General features: G+C 32.7%; 1 protein-coding gene across 2 annotated transcripts in view; it reads right to left on the reverse strand.

Annotated features, from left to right (window-relative positions):
* Positions 1–24,706, reverse strand: part of slc6a5 (solute carrier family 6 member 5) — a 66,902-nt gene that overhangs the window by 31,882 nt on the left and 10,314 nt on the right. For both annotated transcript variants that reach the window (XM_061974795.1, XM_061974794.1), the window contains 9 exons: positions 22,394–22,544; positions 16,339–16,470; positions 16,060–16,233; positions 14,073–14,223; positions 10,626–10,758; positions 7,457–7,591; positions 7,232–7,335; positions 3,840–3,964; positions 772–884 (listed from right to left, as the gene is read on the reverse strand). In XM_061974795.1, coding sequence (XP_061830779.1) covers positions 772–884; positions 3,840–3,964; positions 7,232–7,335; positions 7,457–7,591; positions 10,626–10,758; positions 14,073–14,223; positions 16,060–16,233; positions 16,339–16,470; positions 22,394–22,544 — 1,218 coding nt within the window. The remainder of the gene's footprint in view (positions 1–771; positions 885–3,839; positions 3,965–7,231; positions 7,336–7,456; positions 7,592–10,625; positions 10,759–14,072; positions 14,224–16,059; positions 16,234–16,338; positions 16,471–22,393; positions 22,545–24,706) is intronic.

Below are 24,706 nucleotides of genomic sequence, written 5' to 3' on the forward strand. Positions count from 1 at the left end.
TGGGCTAATTGGAAGGTCACATGAAGTTTGGAGCTCTGGAGCAACTGACTGTGCAGAAAGTCGACGACCTCTTTGCACTATACGCTTCAGCATCCGCTGTCAGTTTACGTGGCCTACCACTTGGTGGCTGAGTTGCTGTTGTTCCCAAACTCTTCCATTTTCTTTGGTTAAAACCGATAGTTGACTTTGGAATATTTAGGAGCAAGGAAATTTCACGACGGGATTTGTTGCACAGGTGGCATCCTATGACAGTTCCACGCTGGAAATCACTGAGAGCGGCCCATTCTTTCACAAATGTTTGTAGAAACAGTCTCCATGCCTAAGTGCTTGATTGTATACACCTGCGGCCGGGCCAAGTGATTAGGACACCTGATTCTGATCATTTGGATGGGTGGCCAAATACTTTTGGCAATATAGTGTATGTGGATATCACATTTTTGGTTACAAGAACCTGGTTTCCACTTACGAGGACATTACACGACCATTGAGTGGTCGAGGAAGACTATACCACATCATATGTGAGATTTAATATGGCTGAAAACACATCCAAAAGTTCAGATGGCAACTTTCTTATTTTGTTTTTATACTCAATGGGTCCCAAAGAGCCCAAATAGCCGAGTTAATGAAAAATGCATGCTATGCAAGAGTTCGAGACTAAGGAAGGCTTATTTCAAAATATATGTTTGCCTTGGGTAATAGCGACCTCTCCCATCTTATAACCACACTTGAGCCCATGCAGGGTAAGAGAAACACAGAAGAGCTAATGGTTACCATGGTATCCAGGCCCAGAGTGAGGAGCATGAGAAAGAAGATGATAGCCCAGAAAGGAGATAGGGGAAGTCTGGTCAGAGCCTCCGGATACACCACAAATGCTATACCTGGACCTAAGACACACACACACACACACACACACACACACACACACACACACACACACACACACACACACACACACACACACACACACACACACACACACACACACACACACACACACACACACACACACACACACACACACACACACAGAGTGAGCATTATCCATGAATATTTAAAGGAAAAACCACTTCTTTAAAATAATTTCGCCCATTATTCACAACATTTGTTTGAGACACAACATTGTTTCTGCACATTTTAAATAGAGAAAAAAACAATAGTTAGAGGCGGCTAACAATGCAGGTAATGGGGATTCTACTATTTTGTCCATAAATAACTCCAAAACATCCTAAAACTGCAAACAACGGTCCAATTACATGCCGTGGCCTGCATATTAACCAATTCATAATGACGTTGTTATTGTAAGTGATAACACTCGAGGAACTACTTTTCTGGCGTAGTGACACAGCGCCGTGCTCACAGCGCTTCAAACTACTATCGATATTAGAGAGGTAACGCTAGCTACCGGAGTTGCAGCTGCTGAATCGCCTTTGAGTTTGGACAAGTTTGTAATGTAGAAATTCCACATGCTGCAAGCTAAAAATACGCTGGTTCTTAAATTACTGTAGACCCTAAGGCTAGGAACATGTTGCAAGATGCAGCATTTTTTTTTTTTACCTGGGATTTATGCTGAATTCACCAGCTAAACGGGGAAGTCGGGTGCTGAAAGATACAACCATCCCATCAGTCGGCATCCCAGTGAGAGCAGACATTGTAAGTGACTGTTTTGTTATGTTAAAATTTTGTCAGTTTAGTGTGACATGATAGCTTAGTGTTTCACTCTATTTGAATCTGCTTAGCACCCAGCTACTAACACTTGTAGCTCATCCTCCGTATATTCAGGTTCAAAAAACGATCATCAATGGCTGCATTGATTAGCGATACCAAACACAAAACGTGATCTCTATTCTGTCGCTGTTGACGGAAATAGCGTCAGCTACAGGGTTTGGGCTTGTTTTAAATGTGTGGTTGCTTATTTGGGCTTGATTTTCCGTCCCCACAATTAAGCAAAAATACAAAGTGTGCCGGTACCTAGTTTGTCCGTTTCTACACGGTCGACTTGGCACACCCTTAAACACATGCACGCACATGACGCATGTTCAACCGCGCCAGAGCCACAGTAAGAATTAGTTGTATGGGGGAAAACGTCATGAAGAATATAATTTACAATATATTTATGATAAATTCCTAACAACAGAAAGTCACATCGGTGCCCTCACAAATGATCAGAAATCACACAAAAAAACCTTAACTTTAACGTGCCCGCACGCACAGAAGTTACATCGGTGCCCTCACAAATGATCAGAAATCACACAAAACCCTTAACTTTAACGAGCACGCACGCACAGAAGTCACATTGGTGCCCTCACAAATGATCAGAAATCACACAAAAAAAACTTAACTTTAACGCGCCCGCACGCACAGAAGTTACATCGGTGCCCTCACAAATGATCAGAAATCACAAAAAAAACTTAACTTTAACGAGCACGCACGCACAGAAGTCACATTGGTGCCCTCACAAATGATCAGAAATCAGAAAACAACCTTAACTTTAACAAGCACGCACGCACAGAAGTCACATCGGTGCCCTCACAAATGATCAGAAATCACACAAAAAAACACTTAACTTTAACGAGCGTGCATGCACAGAAGTCACATTGTTGCCCTCAAAAATGATCAGAAATCACACAAAAAAACTCAACTTTAACAAGTACGCATGCACAGAAGTCACATTGGTGCCCTCACAAATGATCAGAAATCACAAAAAACCCTCAACTTTATAAGCCGCTACTTAGCAAAATACAGTAAATATGACATGTCATTATGAATGTGCCTGCTATTCCACAGTTACAGCATGCACATACAATATTTCTAGAACTTTTTGGATGTTTTAAGAGGGCTTAATAAGTGACAGAGATTAATCCGCATTACTTGCATTGTTAGCCGCCTCTTACAAGCAGTTTTCTACTATTTACACCGCAGAGAAAAAGTAAAGACATCCCGTAAATTACAGACTATACGCCGCTACTTTTTTCCTATGCTTTGAACCGTGCGGCTATAATGCAAATAGTTTTCATAAAACACATGCAAAGACACCGAAAAGGGTGTTATTGTTTGTGCTATGGCGCCATCTTATGGACGAGTTCGCTCACTGCAGGTGTTGCTGGTTGAAAACAGTGTTTCCTGCCGTTCAAAGCTTTAAACCGGAGTTACAAGTGCCGTTCCGTCTTCTAACTATCCATAGCGTATCTACTCGCATGGATTCTTCATCCAAGCAACGTTTGTAAGTTTTACAATATAACTAAAACAATCCTTACCAACTAAACCATCTCATGTGATGTCTGTTGGAATGTTTTCATGCATATTTGTACGTGGTATAGTAATGTAACGAAGCTAGCGTCGCTAGCATTAGCTAATACGCTAACACGTTTGTGAGTGTCTGTGTTAGTATTATTAACTTACAACGGCATTATTTTTGTATTGTTTATTTCACAAATTCCTCCGTAAATTCACCAAAACGTCACCGTGGAGTTACTGCGTCTGTTTAGCTGATTGGAGAGCGATCTTCGACATCTAGTGAGTCCATGACGATGACTTCTGTTTTGTTTGATCATCCGTTTTACTGCCGTGTTACAGACACTGTTTGGAAACATTTAAGGTATGTAAATAAACATTTACAGAATCCTTCTGTGTAAATAACTTATTTTACAATATATATATTTGCAAATTATAGTCCCGTGCAGCTAATATATGGAAAAATATTTTTGTTTTCTAAAATTGTCCTCTTATAAACCGGGAAATACGGAATGTGCTCTTGTCTCACATAAGCATTGTGAATAATAGACACAATTCCCCCCACAAAAAAAGTTTTCCTTTAAGTAAACAGGACTTTGGTTTCCTACCTTCATCTGCCACTTTTTCAATTGGCACATTCAGCTCGTTGGCCATGAAGCCGATGACGGAAAATATGACAAAGCCAGCAAATATGCTGGTGGCACTGTTTGTGCACGTGACTATAATAGTGTCCCTGCAGGGGAAGAAAGAGAAGAGATAGATTAATTTGAAGTAGAAGTACAAACATGGTTAGTTTTTAGAACAGACAGCAATACTAGCAAATTGGTTACATGTACCAGGTGGCAAAGAGCACCCAAGCCAACTCCAAATACAGGTTTCAGATACAGCAGCACCCTCTAGTGGCAGATAAACATAACTGCATATAGAGGACTCACTATGATTGGTGAAGAAATATTATCCTTACAGTTAAATCAGGAATTAAGTGATTTCCTCGTAACATGCTATTGTGTTTACGTAAGGAATTTAAATAAATATATATATCAATGAGTAGTTTTACATTTGTGTGAATGCTTTGAAGCTCATTTTACACTTATAAATATAATTTCGCAGCCGTACACTTTAGTCAAATAACTTGGTATGTGACACATGCCAACTGTTAGCATGATAGCATGCTACCATTAGCATGCCAACTTGTTTTGCCAAGTTTGCAACCATTTACCCCATAGTCATATAACTTGGTACATAACACAAGCTAACTGTTTATTTTTTGCTAATTATACGACCATTTACTTAGACTTAGACTTAGACAAACTTTATTGATCCACAAGGGAAATTGTTCCACACAATAGCTCAGTTACAAAGGATGGAAAATGTTAGGATGGAAAGGATAATGCAGGTGTAAATGTATAAATAAATATATAATATATAATACATATAATAATATATAATATATAATATATAAAAAATATATACAAACCCCGTTTCCATATGAGTTGGGAAATTGTGTTGGATGTAAATATAAACGGAATACAATGATTTTCAAATCCTTTTCAACCCATATTCAATTAAATGCACTACAAAGACAAGATATTTGATGTTCAAACTCATAAACTTTTTTTTTTTTTGCAAATAATAATTAACATAGAATTTCATGGGTGCAACACATGCCAAAGTAGTTGGGAAAGGGCATGTTCACCACTGTGTTGCATGGCCTTTCCTTTCAACAACTCAGTAAACGTTTGAGAACTGAGGAGACACATTTTTTAAGCTTCTCAGGTGGAATTATTTCCCATTCTTGCTTGATGTACAGCTTAAGTTGTTCAACAGTCCGGGGTCTCCCTTGTGGTACTTTAGGCTTCATAATGCGCCACACATTTTCAATGGGAGACAGGTCTGGACTACAGGCAGGCCAGTCTAGTACCCGCACTCTTTTATTATGAAGCCACGTTGATGTAACACGTGGCTTGGCATTGTCTTGCTGAAATAAGCAGGGGCGTCCATGGCAACGTTGCTTGGATGGCAACATATGTTGCTCCAAAACCTGTATGTACATTTCAGCATTAATGGCGCCTTCACAGATGTGTAAGTTACCCATATCTTGGGCACTAATACACCCCCATACCATCACAGATGCTGGCTTTTCAACTTTGCGCAATCCGGATGGTTCTTTTCCTCTTTGGTCCGGAGGACACGACGTCCACAGTTTCCAAAAACAATTTGAAATGTGGACTCGTCAGACCACAGAACACTTTTCCCCTTTGTATCAGTCCATCTTAGATGAGATCAGGCCCAGCAAAGCCGACAGCGTTTCTGGGTGTTGTTGATAAACGGTTTTCGCCTTGCATAGGAGAGTTTTAACTTGCACTTACAGATGTAGCGACCAACTGTAGTTACTGACAGTGGGTTTCTGAAGTGTTCCTGAGCCCATGTGGTGATATCCTTTACACACTGATGTCGCTTGTTGATGCAGTACAGCCTGAGGGATCGAAGGTCACGGGCTTATCTGCTTACGTGCAGTGATTTCTCCAGATTCTCTAAAAACCTTTGGTGATATTATGGACCGTAGATGGTGAAATCCCTAAATTCCTTGCAATAGCTGGTCGAGAAAGGTTTTTCTTAAACTGTTCAACAATTTGCTCTCGCATTTGTTGACAAAAAGTGGTGACCCTCGCCCCATCCTTGTTTGTGAATGACTGAGCATTTCATGGAATCTACTTTTATACCCAATCATGGCGCCCACCTGTTCCCAATCTGCCTGTTCACCTGTGGGATGTTCCAAATAAGTGCTTGATGAGCATTCCTCAACTTTATCAGTATTTATTGCCACCTTTCCCAACTTCTTTGTCACGTGTTGCTGGCATCAAATTCTAAAGTTAATGATTATTTGCAACAAAAAAAAATGTTTATCAGTTTGAACATCAAATATGTTGTCTTTGTAGCATATTCAACTGAATATGGATTGAAAATGATTTGCAAATCATTGTATTCCGTTTATATTTACATCTAACACAATTTCCCAACTCATATGGAAACGGGGTTTGTATATATATATATATATATATATATATATATATATATATATATATATATATTACCTCAGAGTGATATAACTTGGTACATGACACAAACTAACTGGGTTTTTTTTCCAAATTTTACTACCATTTACTTATTTAGACTTAGACAAACTTTATTGAGCCACAAGGGAAATTGTTCCACACTATAGCTCAGTTACAAAGGATGGAAAGTGTAAGGATGGAAAGGATAATGCAGGTATAAAAGTATAAATATATAATACATACAAAAATAATATATATTACCTCAGAGTCATATAACTTGGTACATGACACAAACTAACTGTTTTTGTGTTTTTTTTACTAATTTTACTACCATTTACTTAGACTTAGACTTAGACAAACGTTATTGAGCCACAAGGGAAATTGTTCCACACTATAGCTCAGTTACAAAGGATGGAAAGTGTAAGGATGGAAAAGATGGTGCAGGTATAAATGTACAAATATATATATAATATATAACACATATAATAATATATAATATATACAAAAATAATATATATTACCTCTGAGTTATATAACTTGGTACATGACACAAGCTAACTGTTTTCGTTTTGCTAATTTTAATACTATTCTACTACCATGCTAACTATTAGCATGCTTCTGTTAGCATGCTAGCATGCTAACATTAGCGTGCTAACTTTTTTAGCCCATGTCGCAGCCGTACACCTCAGAGTCATATAACTCGGTATGTGGCATATGCTAACTATTAGCATGCTAACATTAGCCTGCTAACTTTTTTTTTTGCCATTTTCACAGGCGTACGTGTTAAGACTCATTAAACTTGCTATATGACACATGCTAACGTTTACATGCTAATGTTAATCGTTCAGTTTACAAATAGTGAATTAAGGCTTCAGTCATCCTAACAAGGGCAACAGTTTGGATTGACTTGCCAGAGGCATGGCTTTACCTTTTTGTGTGTTTACCTGTAGCAGTTATTGTGAAACTTATTGTAGGAGGAGAGCGTGATGAGGCCTCCCCAAGCAGCCGACAAAGAAAAAAAGATCTGAGTGGCTGCGTCTTTCCACACCTAATGAAGAAGATACTCCGGGTTAGGGAGCGGAAAGCATTGTTGTTGGGGGTTTTTATGCACTTTGTAAAGAGTAAAAGCATCAGTTAAAATACTTTGTTTTACTTCCAGCATCAAGCACCTTTCCGTCCATGAGTTTCTCCCACTTTGGTGTGATGAAGTAGAGAATGCCGTCAGCTGCGCCCGGGAGCGTCACACCTCGGATCAACAGGATCACCAGCACCACGTAAGGGAAAGTGGCTGTAAAATACACCACCTTTCAAAAAGGAGAAACAGAAAAAACGATGAATGAAAACCACAATCTGTGTAATGTTGCACCAAAACAACATGACAGTATTCTTTTTTTTTTGTAAACAACTATTTGTGGCATTATACACATGACGTAAATGTCTATATTAGCTATAATAGCCTACTATCAAAATGACTATAAAAGTCTTATATAAGTGTTATAATGAAGACAACACATGACGTAAATGTCCATTTTAGCTATAATAGTCTACTATCAAAATGACTATAAAAGTAGAAACAGAAAAATTATGAATGAAAACCACATACTTTGTAATGTTGCACCAAAACAACACAATGTTTTTTTTTGTATATATGTATTGTAATGAAGGCAACACATGACATAAGTGTCTATATTAGCTATGATAGCCTACTATCAAAGTGGCTTTAAAAGTCTTATATAAGTATTATAATGAAGACAACACATGACGTAAGTGTCTATATTAGCTATAATACCCTACTATCAAAATAGCTTTAAAAGTCTTATATAAGTGTTATAATGAAGGCAACACATGCTGTAAGTGTCTATATTAGCTATAATAGCCTACTATCAAAATGACTATGAAAGTCTTATATAAGTGTTATAATGAAGGCAACACAGGATGTAAGTGTCTGTATTAGCTATATTAGCCTACTATCAAATTACTTTAAAAGTCTTATATAAGTGTTATAATGAAGGCAACACAGGATGTAAGTGTCTGTATTAGCTATATGAGCCTACTATCAAAATGACTTTAAAAGTCTTATATAAGTGTTATAAGGCAACACAGGATGTAAGTGTCTGTATTAGCTACATCAGCCTACTATCAAAATTACTTTAAAAGTCTTATATAAGTGTTATAATGAAGGCAACACATGATATAAGTGTCTATATTAGCTATAATAGCCTACTACCAAAATGACTATGAAAGTCTTATATAAGTGTTATAATGAAGACAACACATGACGTAAGTGTCTATATTAGCTATAATAGCCTACTATCAAAATGACTATAAAAGTAGAAACAGAAAAATTATGAATGAAAACCACATACTTTTTAATGTTGCACCAAAACAACATGACAATATTCTTTATTTTGTGTATATATATATTGTAATGAAGGCAACACATGACGTAAGTGTCTATATTAGCTATAATAGCCTACTATCAAAATGGCTTTAAAAGTCTTATATAAGTGTTATAATGAAGACAACACATGCTGTAAGTGTCTATATTAGCTACAATAGCCTACTATCAAAATGACTTTCAAAGTCTTATATAAGTGTTATAATGAAGGCAGCACATGCCGTAAGTGTCTATATTAGCTATAATAGCCTACTATCAAAATGACTATGAAAGTCTTATATAAGTGTTATAATGAAGGCAACACATGACGTAAGTGTCTATATTAGCTATAATAGCCTACTATCAAAATGACTATAAAAGTAGAAACAGAGAAATGATGAATGAAAACCACATACTTTGTAATGTTGCACCAAAACAACATGACAGTATTATTTTTTATATATATATATGTACTGTAATGAAGGCAACACATGATGTGTCTATATTAGCTATAATAGCCTACTATCAAAATGGCTATAAAAGTCTTATACAAGTGTTATAATGAAGACAACACATGTCGTAAGTGTCTAAATAAGCTATTATAGTCTACTATCAAAATTAATTTAAGTCTTATGTAAGTGTTTTAATGAAGACAACAAATGACGTAAGTGTCTATATTAGCTACGATAGCCTACTATCAAAATTACTTTAAAAGTCTTATATGAGACAACACATGCCGTAAGTGTCTATATTGGCGTGTCTATATGTGTGTGTATGGGGAGGCAACACTATACGGATGATTTTAAAAAAAACATGTGTTTTAAGTTGAAAGTGTGTTTTTTAAATGATTAATACTGACATTTTCACTTTTACAACTATTGTACTTTGAGAATTTTTGTGATCGAGTCTTAACATTAACCCAATTTTAGAAACAAAATTAAAAAATGAAAAGAAAACACCAAAAAAGGCTGGTCTGGTATATTAATAAAAATTAGCACCAGCTTTTATATATATATATATATATATATATATATATATATATATATATATATATATATATATATATATATATATATATATATATATATACGTTAAGTCAGGAAAAAACACAGAGGCTATTTCATCCCTACAAGCCTGTTTTTCAGGTTTCCCTGCTCTTCAGGAAATTTAATTCATAAAATCATCAAATAAAATCCCCTTTATTTACATTGAGGGGCGCTAGCTTTTATTCATAAAATCATAAAATAAAATCCCCTGACGAGCAGGGAAACCTGCGAAACAGGCTTTTAGGGATGATGTTTTTCCTGACCTAACATACATATATACTGTATATATATATTTTTTAATATATATATTATTTATTTATTTATTTATTCTTGCATTTTACAAAATAAAAACCAAAGATCAAAGTCTACCCTTGCATTCTTTAGTTTTTCAGTAAGAGGTACTTTTTTTTCTGCCTTATTCAGAGGTTACTGTAAGGTGCGTATCATTATTTACCCCACTAGAGGGCAGTGTCCTACAACATTATAAACGTGCTTCCACACCGATCATAAATACTGTAATACTGTAAACTTAACCCTGATTAAGAAAGTCATGAAAATCTTGGACATGCTCATCTTTTCATCACTTAAAAAGTCATAAAATGATTTCAGTAGCTTCCTTTTTTATCAATTATATGAAAAATATTCCCCAACACAGTACAATAATATATTTTACATATAAACTGGACGATTATTATTACTTCAAAAAACCAAACACGGTTTCTAGATAGATTATAATCTAAAGTGTCAATGTAAAGTAAAGTTGTTATCATTTCCAGCCAGGTATGCAAACGGTTGTTTAGTTCATATGTGAGGGGGGGGATAACATAATTTTTTACAGGTGTTTCTTTACTAAAGTTGATAAAGAACACTTCAACTAATTTAAGTAGTTTACAGGATTGTTGGGGTTTTTTTTACCTTTCCTGATGACTTAATTCCCTTGGCCAAAGACGAGTAGACAATGATCCAGGCCAGAAACAGACAGCCTGCCAGAGCCCAACGAATGTCTCCTGGATATTCAATGCCTTTGGAGATGTGCAGCACGTTATACCTGCAGGAGAGTCATCCAACACGTTTATCATATACTGTTCGTTAATACAGTCGTGGTCAAAAGTTTACATACACTTGTAAAGAACATAATGTCATGGCTGTCTTGAGTTTCCAATCATTTCTACAACTCTAATTTTTTGTGATAGAGTGATTGGAGCACATACTTGTTGGTCACAAAAAACATTCATGAAGTTTGGTTCTTATATGAATTTATTATGGGTCTACTGAAAATGTGACCAAATCTGCTGGGTCAAAAGTATACATACAGCAATGTTAATATTTGCTTACATGTCCCTTGGAAAGTTTCACTGCAATAAGGCACTTTTGGTAGCCATCCACAAGCTTCTGGTTGAATTTTTGACCACTCCTCTTGACAAAATTGGTGTTCAGCTAAATGTGTTGGTTTTCTGACATGGACTTGTTTCTTCAGCATTGTCCACACGTTTAAGTCAGGACTTTGGGAAGGCCATTCTAAAACCTTAATTCTAGCCTGATTTAGCCATTCCTTTACCACTTTTGACCTGAGTTTGGGGTCATTGTCCTGTTGGAACACTCAACTGCGCCCAAGACCCAACCTCCGGGCTGATGATTTTAAGTTGTCCTGAAGAATTTGGAGGTAATCCTCCTTTTTCATTGTCCCATTTACTCTCTGTAAAGCATCAGTTCCATTGGCAGCAAAACAGGCCCAGAGCATAATACTACCACCACCATGCTTGACCGTAGGTGTGGTGTTCCTGGGATTAAAGGCCTCACCTTTTCTCCTCCAAACATATTGCTGGGTATTGTGGCCAAACAAATAAATTTGTGTTTCATCTGACCACAGTACGTTCCTCCAGAAGGTCTTATCTTTGTCAATGTGATGTCAGATGAAACAAAAATTCACAATAGTTGTAGAAATTTTTGGAAACTCAAGACAGCCGTGACATTATGTTCTTTAAAAGTGTATGTAAACTTTTGACCACGACTGTATCTGTGTGTTTGTGTGTGCGTGTGTGTGCGTGTGTGTGTATACCGTACAACCCTAATATATATATATGTATATATATATATATATATATATATATATATATATATATATATATATATATATATATATATATATATATATATATATATATATATGCATATATACACACAAAAAATGTACTATAATATACAACAAAATAAAATATAACACATATATATATATATATATATATATATATATATATATATACACACACACAAAAAATGTACTATGATATACAACAAAATTAAATATAACACATATATATATATATATATATATATATATATATATATATATACACATATATATATATATATATATATATACACACATATATATATATATATATATATATATATATATATATATATATATATATATATATATATGTATATATTTTGTTGTATATTATAGTAAATTTTTTGTCTATTTTTTACTTATTGTTTTCACCCTCTTTTTGTGCCCCTTGTGAGCATTTTCCTTTTCCATCCTTTATAACCGAGCTACTGTGTATAACAATTTCCCTTGTGGATCATTAAAGTTTGTCTAAGTCTAATTTTTAAAAAAGGAACATCAATCCACAACAAAACTTCTGGAGGATCTGTTTCTTCATGCTGTTAACTATCTGTCTAGCTGCACACGCTGGAAACGAGTAGTGAGGGCAGAATAATGAATTTGTTGACAATGCAGTGTGAAAGTTTATTTTACTGTTAAGTAAACGCAGTCTCAAAGAAATATCACTCGCGGGGGCACTTTCTGACGAAACATCCGCATTTCGATGTCTGGCCCTAGGGCTCTTGAAACTGCGGCCCTCTTCACTATGTAGTTGAACTGCCCTGGGCTATGGTGTGTTGCCATAGTCAGGAAGTAGTCTTTGCCATTAAGTTGAAGGTTTGTCTTTTCTTTTGTTCTTCGAGTATTGTACTTATTACACACCAGCTGTTTGATTGTAACGTGCATCTTAATTGTAGTTTTCAATACTAAATTTGGAGGTGTTGAAATCGCCATGTAAAATCGCTAATGCTCATCTTTAACATGTCTACAGCAATTCCAATGGAAATTAGCATCAACACAACACATTTTTTAAAAAGTGGAGCCTGAATGTACTTCTGAGCTCCGCCTTCTTGCTTTGTTGGTGTTAGAATAATTGTTTCTAAGTTATCACAAAAACTTTGTGTTACATTGAGTGCTCGGTGAGAAGCAAAAGCTGTCTTTGAAACCTACCAAGAAGAAGGCTTGTAAAACTCCACTGTGTAAGGGGGAAAGCAACATGAAGGGTTTTTAGTTTTCTTTCATGTATGGTAATCAACAGAAAGATATTGTTTTAATCCAAGGACTACAAAGCGGAGAGAAGGCAGGATCTGCCCAATTTCCAGATGACTTCTTTTTGAACCTCCTTTTTCAACTGTTTTACGAACCTCTTTTTCAACTGTTTTACGGACCTCTTTTTTTAACTGACCTTTTCTGTGAACTGTTTACGACCTTTGTCCTTTAGAAACAGCTATGGCCATGTGGTTAGGGAAGGTCCAAATAAAAAAGGGAAGCGTACAATCTTTTGGCAGAGCGTAATGACACTGTACAAGGGTACAGATGTCCAAGCGTCTTTCCTCAAATTGAGTCCAAATTGAATTCTGTCTGTTTAATTCTTTGCTTCTTGTCTTGTTTAATAGATGTCAACAGTGTTTGAACCTGACAGTTGGCACAGAACATTGCAACCTTACCTAAAGGAGTCCGTGTTGAGTTCTTTGTGCTGTACCATTTAATTTTACATGAATTGGTACCAATAAAAATGCAGAATTCGGTACCCATTCCTTATGTTCATATAACCGCTATTATTTGCACATTTTTTTTCCGCTGAGACTCTTTTAACTGACACTTTTGCAAATGGTTAAACCAAGCTTTGAATTATGTACTAAAACTCTACGGAATACGTCGTCATTGATGCGAGGTTAGAATTTTTTTAAATGGGTAAGTCAATCAAAGGCATTCGATTTAAAGGCTTCTTTAAAATCGAATGCCTTTCTCCCCTGATTTTAAAGCAACATGTACAATTAAAGTAACCGATAGATTCCAGCTCCAATAATTCTTTAGACGCCATCGTTCACTTCTTCTACAAAGGACGTTAAAAAGCGAGTCAGCGAGAGTTGTGGTTGCTCTCTCAGGAAAAAAAAACGCCCCCTAGTTTATCGGCAGAGAATTACATACCACCTTGTCACCCCAGAGTAAGTATTAAGACGGCATTGAAATATAAACACCAGAAAACGACCGCACAACAGAGCAAGTATGTCCAGTTTTTCCTCACTCACTTGAAGTACTCCTCACTGGGGCTGACGTAGGTCTTTTCACCTTCCAGGGTGGTGTTCAACAGTCTGCTCAGATTCCCAGCAGCGCGAGCAGTGAGACAAAAAGTGGAATTCTTGATGGAGGAGGTGTTTCTGTTCCACAGGATGCAGGAGTCTGTACAAAAAAAACCAAAAAAAACAAGCAGCATCAGTTTAGGAAAAGTGAAACTCTATTTTTGTAGGAAAGGCAAGATAATGACTCGGTAACGTTTGTTTGAAAGTAAATTGTTAAAGACATGGCAAAGAATGATATCAAAAAAAGGAATACAAATGCATAAATTACCAGAAAAAACAAGTAATTTTTTTTTATATATATTTCACATTTCATACAAGGAGTGAAACTTTTCAAAAGTGCATTTCTTCATAAGTTTTATGATCATGTCATTTATGTATATATTTTTTATCTGTTTTATATTTCATGATGTGACATTAAAATTGGAAGGCAAAAGCGCCTCCTTGCTGGATTAGCCTCTTAAGGCCCAAGCTGTTTGTTTACATGTTTTTTTTATTTCTCTTTGCTATTTGGGCTTATTGGACCCTAATTAGAATAAAAACTAAGAATCATCTTTTTATATGATGTACTTAGTCCATAAGTAACAAACGTGTACTTCATGTTTAGTGACATGCTAATTCTTATTTTTACACTTTATATTCAAAATTCCATTGTATGTTATCTCTTCTCACACCACCAGATGGCAGTATAAGTGTCCACATAAGGGTCATAAGACCCCAATTCAGTAGTGTACACAATTTTGGAAATAAGAGCTAAAAGGTGCTGTCCACACATGTGGCCACTAAGGCCTTTAGAGGTTAAAGATGTTCTTTATTTTCTCAAACTGGAAAAAATGAGGTCGACGCCGAATGGTTCTGCAAAATTTCAGGAACTCCGCGGTGCATTTCTGAGACAGGAGACACTGATCTCCAAATTAACCCAGATTGAATTGAAATGTGGGTGGTTGATGAGCATTTTGTGTGTTTGTTGTTCGTTGTATCTCTCTAGGGCCATTGAACAATGCAACAGTGTGTTTTTCTTTGATTTATTTAATTTGACTTTTATTTATCTGAACTTTTTTTAACTTGTTGAGGGGGAAAACAGAATTTGATGCATTTTTGGCTATTCCTGTCAACTATATGTGTCTAAAACTAAACAAAAGTTGAAATAAATGTGACATTATCTGATCAAAAGGTTTTAAAAAGGGTGGGAAAAAATTACTTGCTTTGTATTTTTGTTTAGGGCTGCAGTTATATGACAGATTTAAGGAAAAATAAAGGACCTGTTTGGCTTCGGAGTATTGTAGTACACCCGCGAAATAACTGGACCCTTTCAGGAAATTCGTGAATAAAAACAAACATTATGGCCAAAACTGCAACAAAAATTTACTGAAAGGACAAAAAAAGTCCCCTGAGGTTTAAAAAAACATTAAACTAAAGTATTGCATATTGAAATTTGTGTCCATTCATTGTATAGAGGCTGTAGTTCTTCTACTAGCCAGCAGAGGTCACTGTTGCGCCTGCTGCAGCACTGCAGCAGCTCAGTACAGTAAATATGTCAAGCAAGCAATTTTTCTGCTGAATTCACAGAATCCCCAAAAGGCGAATATCACGAGAAATTCGTTGAATTTCGATACATAATCGATGCAGACCGTTGACAAACACCTGCCTTTGCATTTCCCTACAAAAAATATGTAAAGTATATTTTATCGAATAATTTAATTATTAAAAGGACTAAAAAATACTGCAGTTTCAAAAGAGTGGAAAAACACAACTTGGTATAAAACGTAAAACAAGAATATAAATAGGCTGTGTGGTGTGTAAAAATAATATTTTAAGTATGGATCACAGGTCAGCATTCTACAGGACACCTCAACTGAGAGTGGTGACGCATTGCGCATTGTGCAGTGTGTGCGTGCGTGCGTGCGTGCGTGGGTGCGTGTCAAGGTGTGTGTCTCACCTAGGAGCAGCATTTCTTTGTCCTTACATTCCACGGTGTTCCACGCATTCCTACAGTGAGCCCATGGCAGTGAGCCCTTCAACGAAGCGAACAGGTAGTACAGTGTCCAGCACATAATAATGTTATAGTATATGGCTATCAAGACAGATACAATCAACATGGCAATCCCGCAACCTAAAATAAATAAACGAGACGAAATATGTATCAATTACTCTTAAGGGAAGTAGAGACTGGTGCGTGTTGAATGTTGTGGCCGAGGGTTTTCTGGGATGCAAGTACCTTGCAGGGCTGGGATGCACTTCCATACTGACACTGGGCCCTGGCTGGCGAACTGGCCCAGGGACACTTCCAGTAAAAAGATTGGGATGCCGGCAATGCCCAACATAGTCAGGTAGGGGATTAAAAATGCACCTGCAAGGGGGAAAAAAAGGTACCAAAAAATAATAAGATTTTATAGGTATCCTTGTTTTATTTTATTTCTGCTATAATAGTGCAAAACAGGCCTAAAAAAATAATAAGATTTTATATTTATCCATTTTTTAATTTTATTTTTGCTATAATAGTACAAAAAAGTCACAACAAATATTAATATGTATCCATGTTTTAATTGTATTTCTGCTATAATAGTACAAAAAAGGCACAAAAAAATAAAAATATTTTATATTTATCTTTTATTTTTTTGCTGCTATAATAGTACAAAAAATGACACAAAAATAATATGATTTTATATTTATATTTTTTATTTATTTAATTTCTGCTATAATAGTGCAAAAACGGCACAAAAAAGCAAGATTTTATATTTATCCATTTGTTTCTGCTATAATAGTGCAAAAAAGAGCACAAAATAAGATTTTATATTTATCCATTTTTTAAATTTTATTTATGCTATAATAGTACAAAAAAGGCACAAAAAAGTTACATTTTACATTTATAATTTATTATTTTATTTCTGCTATACTAGTACAAAAAAGGCACAAAATATCCATTTGTTATTTAATTTCTGCTATGACAGTTCAAAAAAGGGCACAAAAAATAATAAAATTGTATATTTATCCATTTTTATTTTATTTCTGCTATAATAGTACAAAAAGGCACAAAAAATAATATTTTATATTTATCCATTTTTTATTTTATTTCTGCTATAATAGTACAAAAAATGACACAAAAATAATATGATTTCATATTTATATTTTTTATTTATTTAATTTCTGCTATAATAGTGCAAAAACGGCACAAAAAAGCAAGATTTTATATTTATCCATTTCTTTCTGCTATAATAGTGCAAAAAAGAGCACAAAATAAGATTTTATATTTATCCATTTTTTAAATTTTATTTATGCTATAATAGTACAAAAAAGGCACAAAAAAGTTACATTTTAAATTTATAATTTTTTATTTTATTTCTGCTATACTAGTACAAAAAAGGCACAAAATATCCATTTGTTATTTAATTTCTGCTATGACAGTTCAAAAAAGGGCACAAAAAATAATACAATTGTATATTTATCCATTTTTATTTTATTTCTGCTATAATAGTACAAAAAGGCACAAAAAATTATATTTTATATTTATCCATTTTTTATTTTATTTCTGCTATAATAGTACAAAAAATGACACAAAATAATATGATTTTATATTTATATTTTTTTTAATTTAATTTCTGCTATAATAGTGCAAAAAGAGCACAAAAAAGCAAGATTTTATATTTATCCATTTTTTTCTGCTATAATAGTGCAAAAAAAGCACAAAACAAGATTTTATATTTATCCTTTTTTTATTTTATTTATGCTATGATAGTACAAAAAAGGCACAAAAAAGTTACATTTTACATTCATAATTTTTTATTTAATTTCTGCTAAACTAGTACAAAAAAGGCACAAAATATCCATTTTTATTTAATTTCTGCTATGACAGTTCAAAAAAGGGCACAAAAAATAATAAAATTGTATATTTATCCATTTTTATTTTATTTCTGCTATAATAGTACAAAAAGGCACAAAAAATAATATTTTATATTTATCCATTTTTTTATTTTATTTCTGCTATAATAGTACAAAAAAGGCACACAAAATAAGATTTTATATTTATCAATTTTTAAATTTTATTTCTGCTATAATAGTACAAAAAGGGCACAAAAATAAGATTTTATATCTATATTTTTTTATTTTTTTATTTCTGCTATAGTAGTAAAAAAAAGGCACATAAATAATAAGATAAGATTTTACATTTATTCATGTTTTATTTTATTTCTGCTATAATAGTACAAAAAGGGCACAACAAATAAAAAGATTTTATATTTATCCATTTTTTAATTTTATTTCTGCAATGGTACAAAGGCACGAAAAAATATTTTGTATGTATCCATTTATTTTATTTCTGCTATAACAGTACAACAATGGCACAAAAATAATACAATTTTATATTTATCCATTTTTTTATTTCATTTCTGCTATAATAGTACAAAAAGGGCACAACAAAAAACTGGATTTTATATTTATCCACTTTTTATTTTATTACTGCTATAATGGTAAAAAAGGCATGTATGCATTTTTTATTGTATTTCTGCTATAATAGTACAAAAAATGCACAAAAATAATACGATTTTATATTATTATTTTTTTAATTTAATTAATGCTATAAAAGTGCAAAAAGGGCACAAAAAAGTCAAATTTTATATTTATAAAAAAATATTCTGCTATAATAGTGCAAAAAAGAGCACAAAATAATAAGATTTTATATTTATCCATTTTTTTATGTTATTTATGCTATAATAGTACAAAAAAGGCACAACAAAAGTAAGATTTTACATTTATATTTTTTTATCTTATTTCTGCTATACTAGTACAAAAAAAGGGCACAAAAAATAATAAAATTGTGTATATATCCATTTTTATTTTATTTATGCTATAATAGTACAAAAAGGCAAAAAAATAATATTTTATAATTATCAATTTTTTATTATATTTCTGCTATAATAGTCCAAAAAAGGCACAGAAAATAAGATTTTATATTTATCCATTTTTTATTTTATTTCTGCTACAATAGTACAAAAAGGGCACAAAAAATAATAAGATTGTATATTTATCCATTTTTTAATTTTATTTCTGCAATAGTAGTACAAAAAAGGCACAAAAAATAAGATTTTATAATTATCCATTTTTTATTTTATTTATGCTATAATAGTACAAAAAGGGCACAACAAATAAGATTTTATATTTACCAATTTTTTTTATTTTATTTTTGCAATAATAGTACAAAAAAGGCACACAAAAAAAGATTTTATATAAATCAATGTATTTTATTTCTGCTATAATAGTACAAAAATGGCACAAAAATATTATGATTTTATATTTATCCATTTTGTATTTAATTTATGCTATGATAGAGCAAAAAAGCCACTAAAAATATTTTTTTAATAAAATTAATTAAAAATATATATATTTTTATATTTATCCATTTTTTATTTTATTTCTGCTATAATGGTAAAAAAGGCACAAACATAACAATATTTTGTATTTATCCCTTTTTTCTGCTATAATAGTACAAAAAAGGCACAAAAATAAGAGTTTATATGTATCCAATTTTTATTTTATTTCTGCTATAATAGTACAAAAAATGGCACAAAAATAATAAGATTTTATATTTATCCATCCATCCATCTTCTTCCGCTTATCCGAGGTCGGGTCGCGGGGGCAGCAGCCTAAGCAGGGAAGCCCAGACTTCCCTCTCCCCAGCCACTTTGTCCAGCTCTTCCCGAGGGATCCCGAGGCGTTCCCAGGCCAGCCGGGAGACATAGTCTTCCCAACGTGTCCTGGGTCTTCCCTGTGGCCTCTTACCGGTCGGACATGCCCTAAACACCTCCCTAAGGGAGGCGTTCGGGTGGCATCCTGACCAGATGCCCGAACCACCTCATCTGGCTCCTCTTGATGTGGAGGAGTAGCGGCTTTACTTTGAGCTCCTCCCAGATGACAGAGCTTCTCACCCTATCTCTAAGGGAGAGCCCCGCCACCCGGCGGAGGAAACTTATTTCAACCGCTTGTACCCGTGATCTTGTCCTTTCGGTCATAACCCAAAGCTCATGACCATAGGTGAGGATGGGAACGTAGATCGACCGGTAAATTGAGAGCTTTGCCTTCCGGCTCAGCTCCTTCTTCACCACAACGGATCGATACAGCGTCCGCATTACTGAAGACGCCGCACCGATCCGCCTGTCGATCTTATGATCCACTCTTCCCTCACTCGTGAACAAGACTCCGAGGTACTTGAGCTCCTCCACTTGGGGCAGCGTCTCCTGCCCAACCCGGAGATGGCACTCCACCCTTTTCCGGGCGAGAACCATGGACTCGGACATGGAGGTATATATTTATTAAAAAAAAAAAAAAAATTCTGCTATAATAGTACAAAAAAGGCACATAAAATAGTACGATTTTATATGTATCCATTTTTTATTTTATTTATCCTATAATAGTACAAAAAAAGGCACAAAAAATAATAAGATTTTATATTTATCCCTTTTTTTTATTTCTGCTATAATAGTACAAAAAAGGCACGAAAAATAATAGGATTTTATATTTATCCATTTTTTATTTTATTTATGCTATAATAGTACACAAAGGCACACAAATAACAATATTTTATATGTATTTATTTTTTATTTTATTTCTTCTATAATTGTACAAAAAGGCACAAAAAATACCAATATTTTATATGTATCCATTTGTTTCTGCTATAATAGTACAAAAAAGGCACAAAAAAGAATAGGATTTTATATTTATCCATGTTTTATTTTATTTCTGCTATAATAGTACAAAAAAGGCACAAAAAATAATAAGATTTTGTATTTATTCATTTTGTATTTTATTTCTGCTATAATAGTACAAAAAAGGGCACAAAAGATAAGATTTTATATCTATCCATTTTTATTGTATTTCTGCTATAATAGTACATAAAAGCACAAAAAATAATCAGATTTTAAATGTATCCATTTTTTATTTTATTTCTGCTATAATAGTACAAAAAAGGCACAACAAATTATATTTTATATGTATCCATGTTTTATTTTACTTCTGCTATAATAGTACAAAAAAAAGATACAAAAAAGTAAGGTTTTATATTTATTTAAAAAAAATGTTGTATTTATTTCCGCTACACGAGTACAAAAAATAATAATATTTTATGTTCATCCATTTTTTATTTAATTTCTGCTATAATAGCACAAAAAAGGCACAAAATAATAAGATTTTATATTTTTATCCATTTTGAATTTTATTTCTGCTATAATAGTGCAAAAAAGAGCACAAAATAAGATTTTATACATCTATTATTTCATGTCTGCTATAGTAGTACAAAAAGGGCACACAAATAATAAGATTGTATATTTATCCATTTTTTGTTTTATTTCTGCTATAATAGTACAAAAAAGACACAAAAAATAATAAGATTTTATATTTATCAATTTAAAATGTTATTTCTGCTACAATAGTACAAAAAAGGCACAAAAATAATAAGGTTTTTTATTTATCCTATAGTAGTACAAAAAAGGCACAAAAGATAATAATATTTTATATTTATCCATTATTTCATGTCTGCTATAGTAGTACAAAAACAATGGATGTTATACAAAAATAATTGCATTATTTTTAGAAAGAAATAACTTTTTTAAATATTTACAACATATTTTTACTGTGCAAAATTATTTTATTGTTTTATTTTTCTCCCATACAATAATTGTACAAAAAAAACAACGGACGTTCTACAAATATTGGTGTAATATTTTAAGGAAATATATATTTAAAACATAGCTTATTGTGCAAAATGTATTTAATAATATTGTATATTTCTCTCTTTTTTTTTTTTTTTTTTGCTATATTAGTAAAATACTAAAAAAAACATCATTGGTATGGTACTATATATTATTTTTTTGTTTTTTGTTTTTGTTTATATTTGGTTTTTTTATATTTAAAATATATTTATTGTATATATTTACTATTTTTTATTTCTTCCATTTTTTATGTTGCTCTAATATTACAATACTAATACAAATAATCAACGTTATACAATGATTATTATTATAGTATTTTTAGGGGGGAAATATATATTTTTTTATATTTAAAAACATATTTTTACTGTGCAAAATTTATTTTAAAATTGTATATTTCTTCCAATTTTTTTATTTTTCCATAAAAGTATTACTAATTAAACAATAAAAGTTGTACCTATTTTAGGGGGAAATGTAATACTTTTATTATTTAAAACATTTTTATTTTAAAAATCTATATAAATTCTGCTTTAAATGTATATTTGTATTTATTAACGTATTTATTTGATCTCTTACCTCCACCATTCTGGAAGGCAAGATAAGGAAACCTCCACACGTTTCCCAGTCCCACAGCATAGCCCACCATGGACAAAATAAAATCCAGTTTATTGGACCAGTTTCCCCTGGCCTTATTCTCATCCCCTTCCTCGTCATCACCATCGTCCGCCTGGAAGGAGAAAATGTGCAAGATCAATATTATTATTTGTTATTTATTTATTTATTAGTAAGATATTACTTTATTAGGAAACAACGTCTCAGAGACTTTTTTGTATTTTTGACCATATTTTTCATTACACACGTTTTCCCCAATGTGTTTTATCATGTTTAATTTTAAATTTGCAATATTTTCACAGGTGTACAATATACTTTGGCAACTATTTGACAATACCCCCAAACAGGTGCATCATATCAAAGGGGCATCATAAAAAAAAGATTTATTTTTCTCAAATATCTCAATCAACTTCAGCCATTAAACAAAAAAAATAATACCAATCATGTGAAGTTTTTTATTAATTTATTTTAAAAGGCCTTTGATCAAATGACATCACAGTTTCCTACTAGTATATATTTGCATTAAATGTACTGAGTTATGAGCAAAGGGCCTTTAAAGGGTAATTTTTCAAAAAAAATGTAATAAAAGCATGAAGTTTTTTTTTTTGAAATTGTATTATAAAATGTCAAACAAACAAAAAACAGCATTTTTGAGGGGGGGCCCTTTAAAAGGTAAGGACTTTAATGTCATGTTCATCTTTAAAGTTAATTTAAAAAATTATGTTATTTTTTAACATTTTTTTATAAAAAGCATGAAGTTTTTTGAGAAATGTTTGTAAAAAATTTCAGAAAAACCCCAGCATTTTTATGTCCCTTTAAAAGGTGAGGACTCGAATGTCATGTTCACCTTTGAAGATAATACAAATAATCTTTTTTTTTTAACATTTTTTGAGAAAGAAGGGAATTTTTGAATGAATGAAAACATCTGATGTTCTGAGATGAGAAACAACCCCATAAAACACGATTTTGTTTTGTAAAAGCATGACGTTTTTTGAGAATTTGTTGTAAAAAATGTCAAACAAAAAAACAGCATTTTTTTTGTCCATTTAAAATGTAAAATAAAACTTATACAAATAATCTTAAATAAGATCAAATATTGGCAGTTGTTCATGAGTATATAATAATGAATAATTAAAATAATCTTAATTAAAATAAAAATGTAAAAAGCATTTTTTAACAATTTTTTTTATAAAAGCATATAGTTGTGTTTTTAAAATTTTTGTATAAAATGTCAAATAAAAAAACATGATTTTTTTTGGCCCTTTAAAAGGTAAGGACTTTAATGTCATGTTCACCTTCAAAGTTAATAAAAAATAATCTTTTTTTTAATTTTTATTTTATAAAAGCATGAAGTTTTTTGATAAATTTTAGTAAAAAATTTCAAAAATAACCCAGCATTGTTATGTCCCTTTAAAAGGTAAGGACTTCAATGTCATGTTCACCTTTAAAGATTATACAAATAAGCTTTTTTCTTTTTTTTTTAATAAAAGCATGTTTTTTGAGAAATTTTAGTAAAACATGTCAAACAAAAAAACAGCATTTTTTTATCCCTTTAAAATGTAAAAACTTTAATGTCATGTTCACCTTTAAAGATAATAAAAATAATCTTAAATGTGATCAAATAATGGCAGTTTTTCATGAGTATGTAAAGATAATAAAAATAATCTTATTTTTAAAACATTTTTATAAAAGCATGAAGTTTTTTGAGAAATTTTAGTAAAAAATGTCAAACAAAAAAAACAACTTTTTTGTCCCTTTAAAATGTAAGGACTTTAATGTCATGTTCACTTTTAAAGATAATAAAAATAATCTTAAATGTGATCAAATAATGGCAATATAAATTTGCATGATGTAAGTTATGAGGGAAAAAAAGGGCTAAAAAAAGGGTTTGAAAATAGAAATGTTTAGGATTGAATATGATTGAAAAGTTTTAGCAAAAAATGTAAAACAAAAATAAAATTAAAAAAATCCCAAACTATCTTTTAAAATGTACACATTTTAATGTCCTGTTTAGCTTTCATCCACCCATCCATCCATTTTCTACCGCTTATTCCCTTTGGGGTCGCGGGGGGCGCTGGAGCCTATCTCAGCTACAATCGGGCGGAAGGCGGGGTACACCCTGGACAAGTCGCCACCTCATCGCAGGGCCAACACAGATAGACAGACAACATTCACACTCACATCCACACACTAGGGCCAATTTAGTGTTGCCAATCAACCTATCCCCAGGTGCATGTCTTTGAAGGTGGGAGGAAGCTGGAGTACCCGGAAGGAACC

The sequence above is a fragment of the Nerophis lumbriciformis genome, linkage group LG15 (genome assembly GCF_033978685.3).
Source record: "Nerophis lumbriciformis linkage group LG15, RoL_Nlum_v2.1, whole genome shotgun sequence".
NCBI classification, from domain to species: domain Eukaryota; kingdom Metazoa; phylum Chordata; class Actinopteri; order Syngnathiformes; family Syngnathidae; genus Nerophis; species Nerophis lumbriciformis.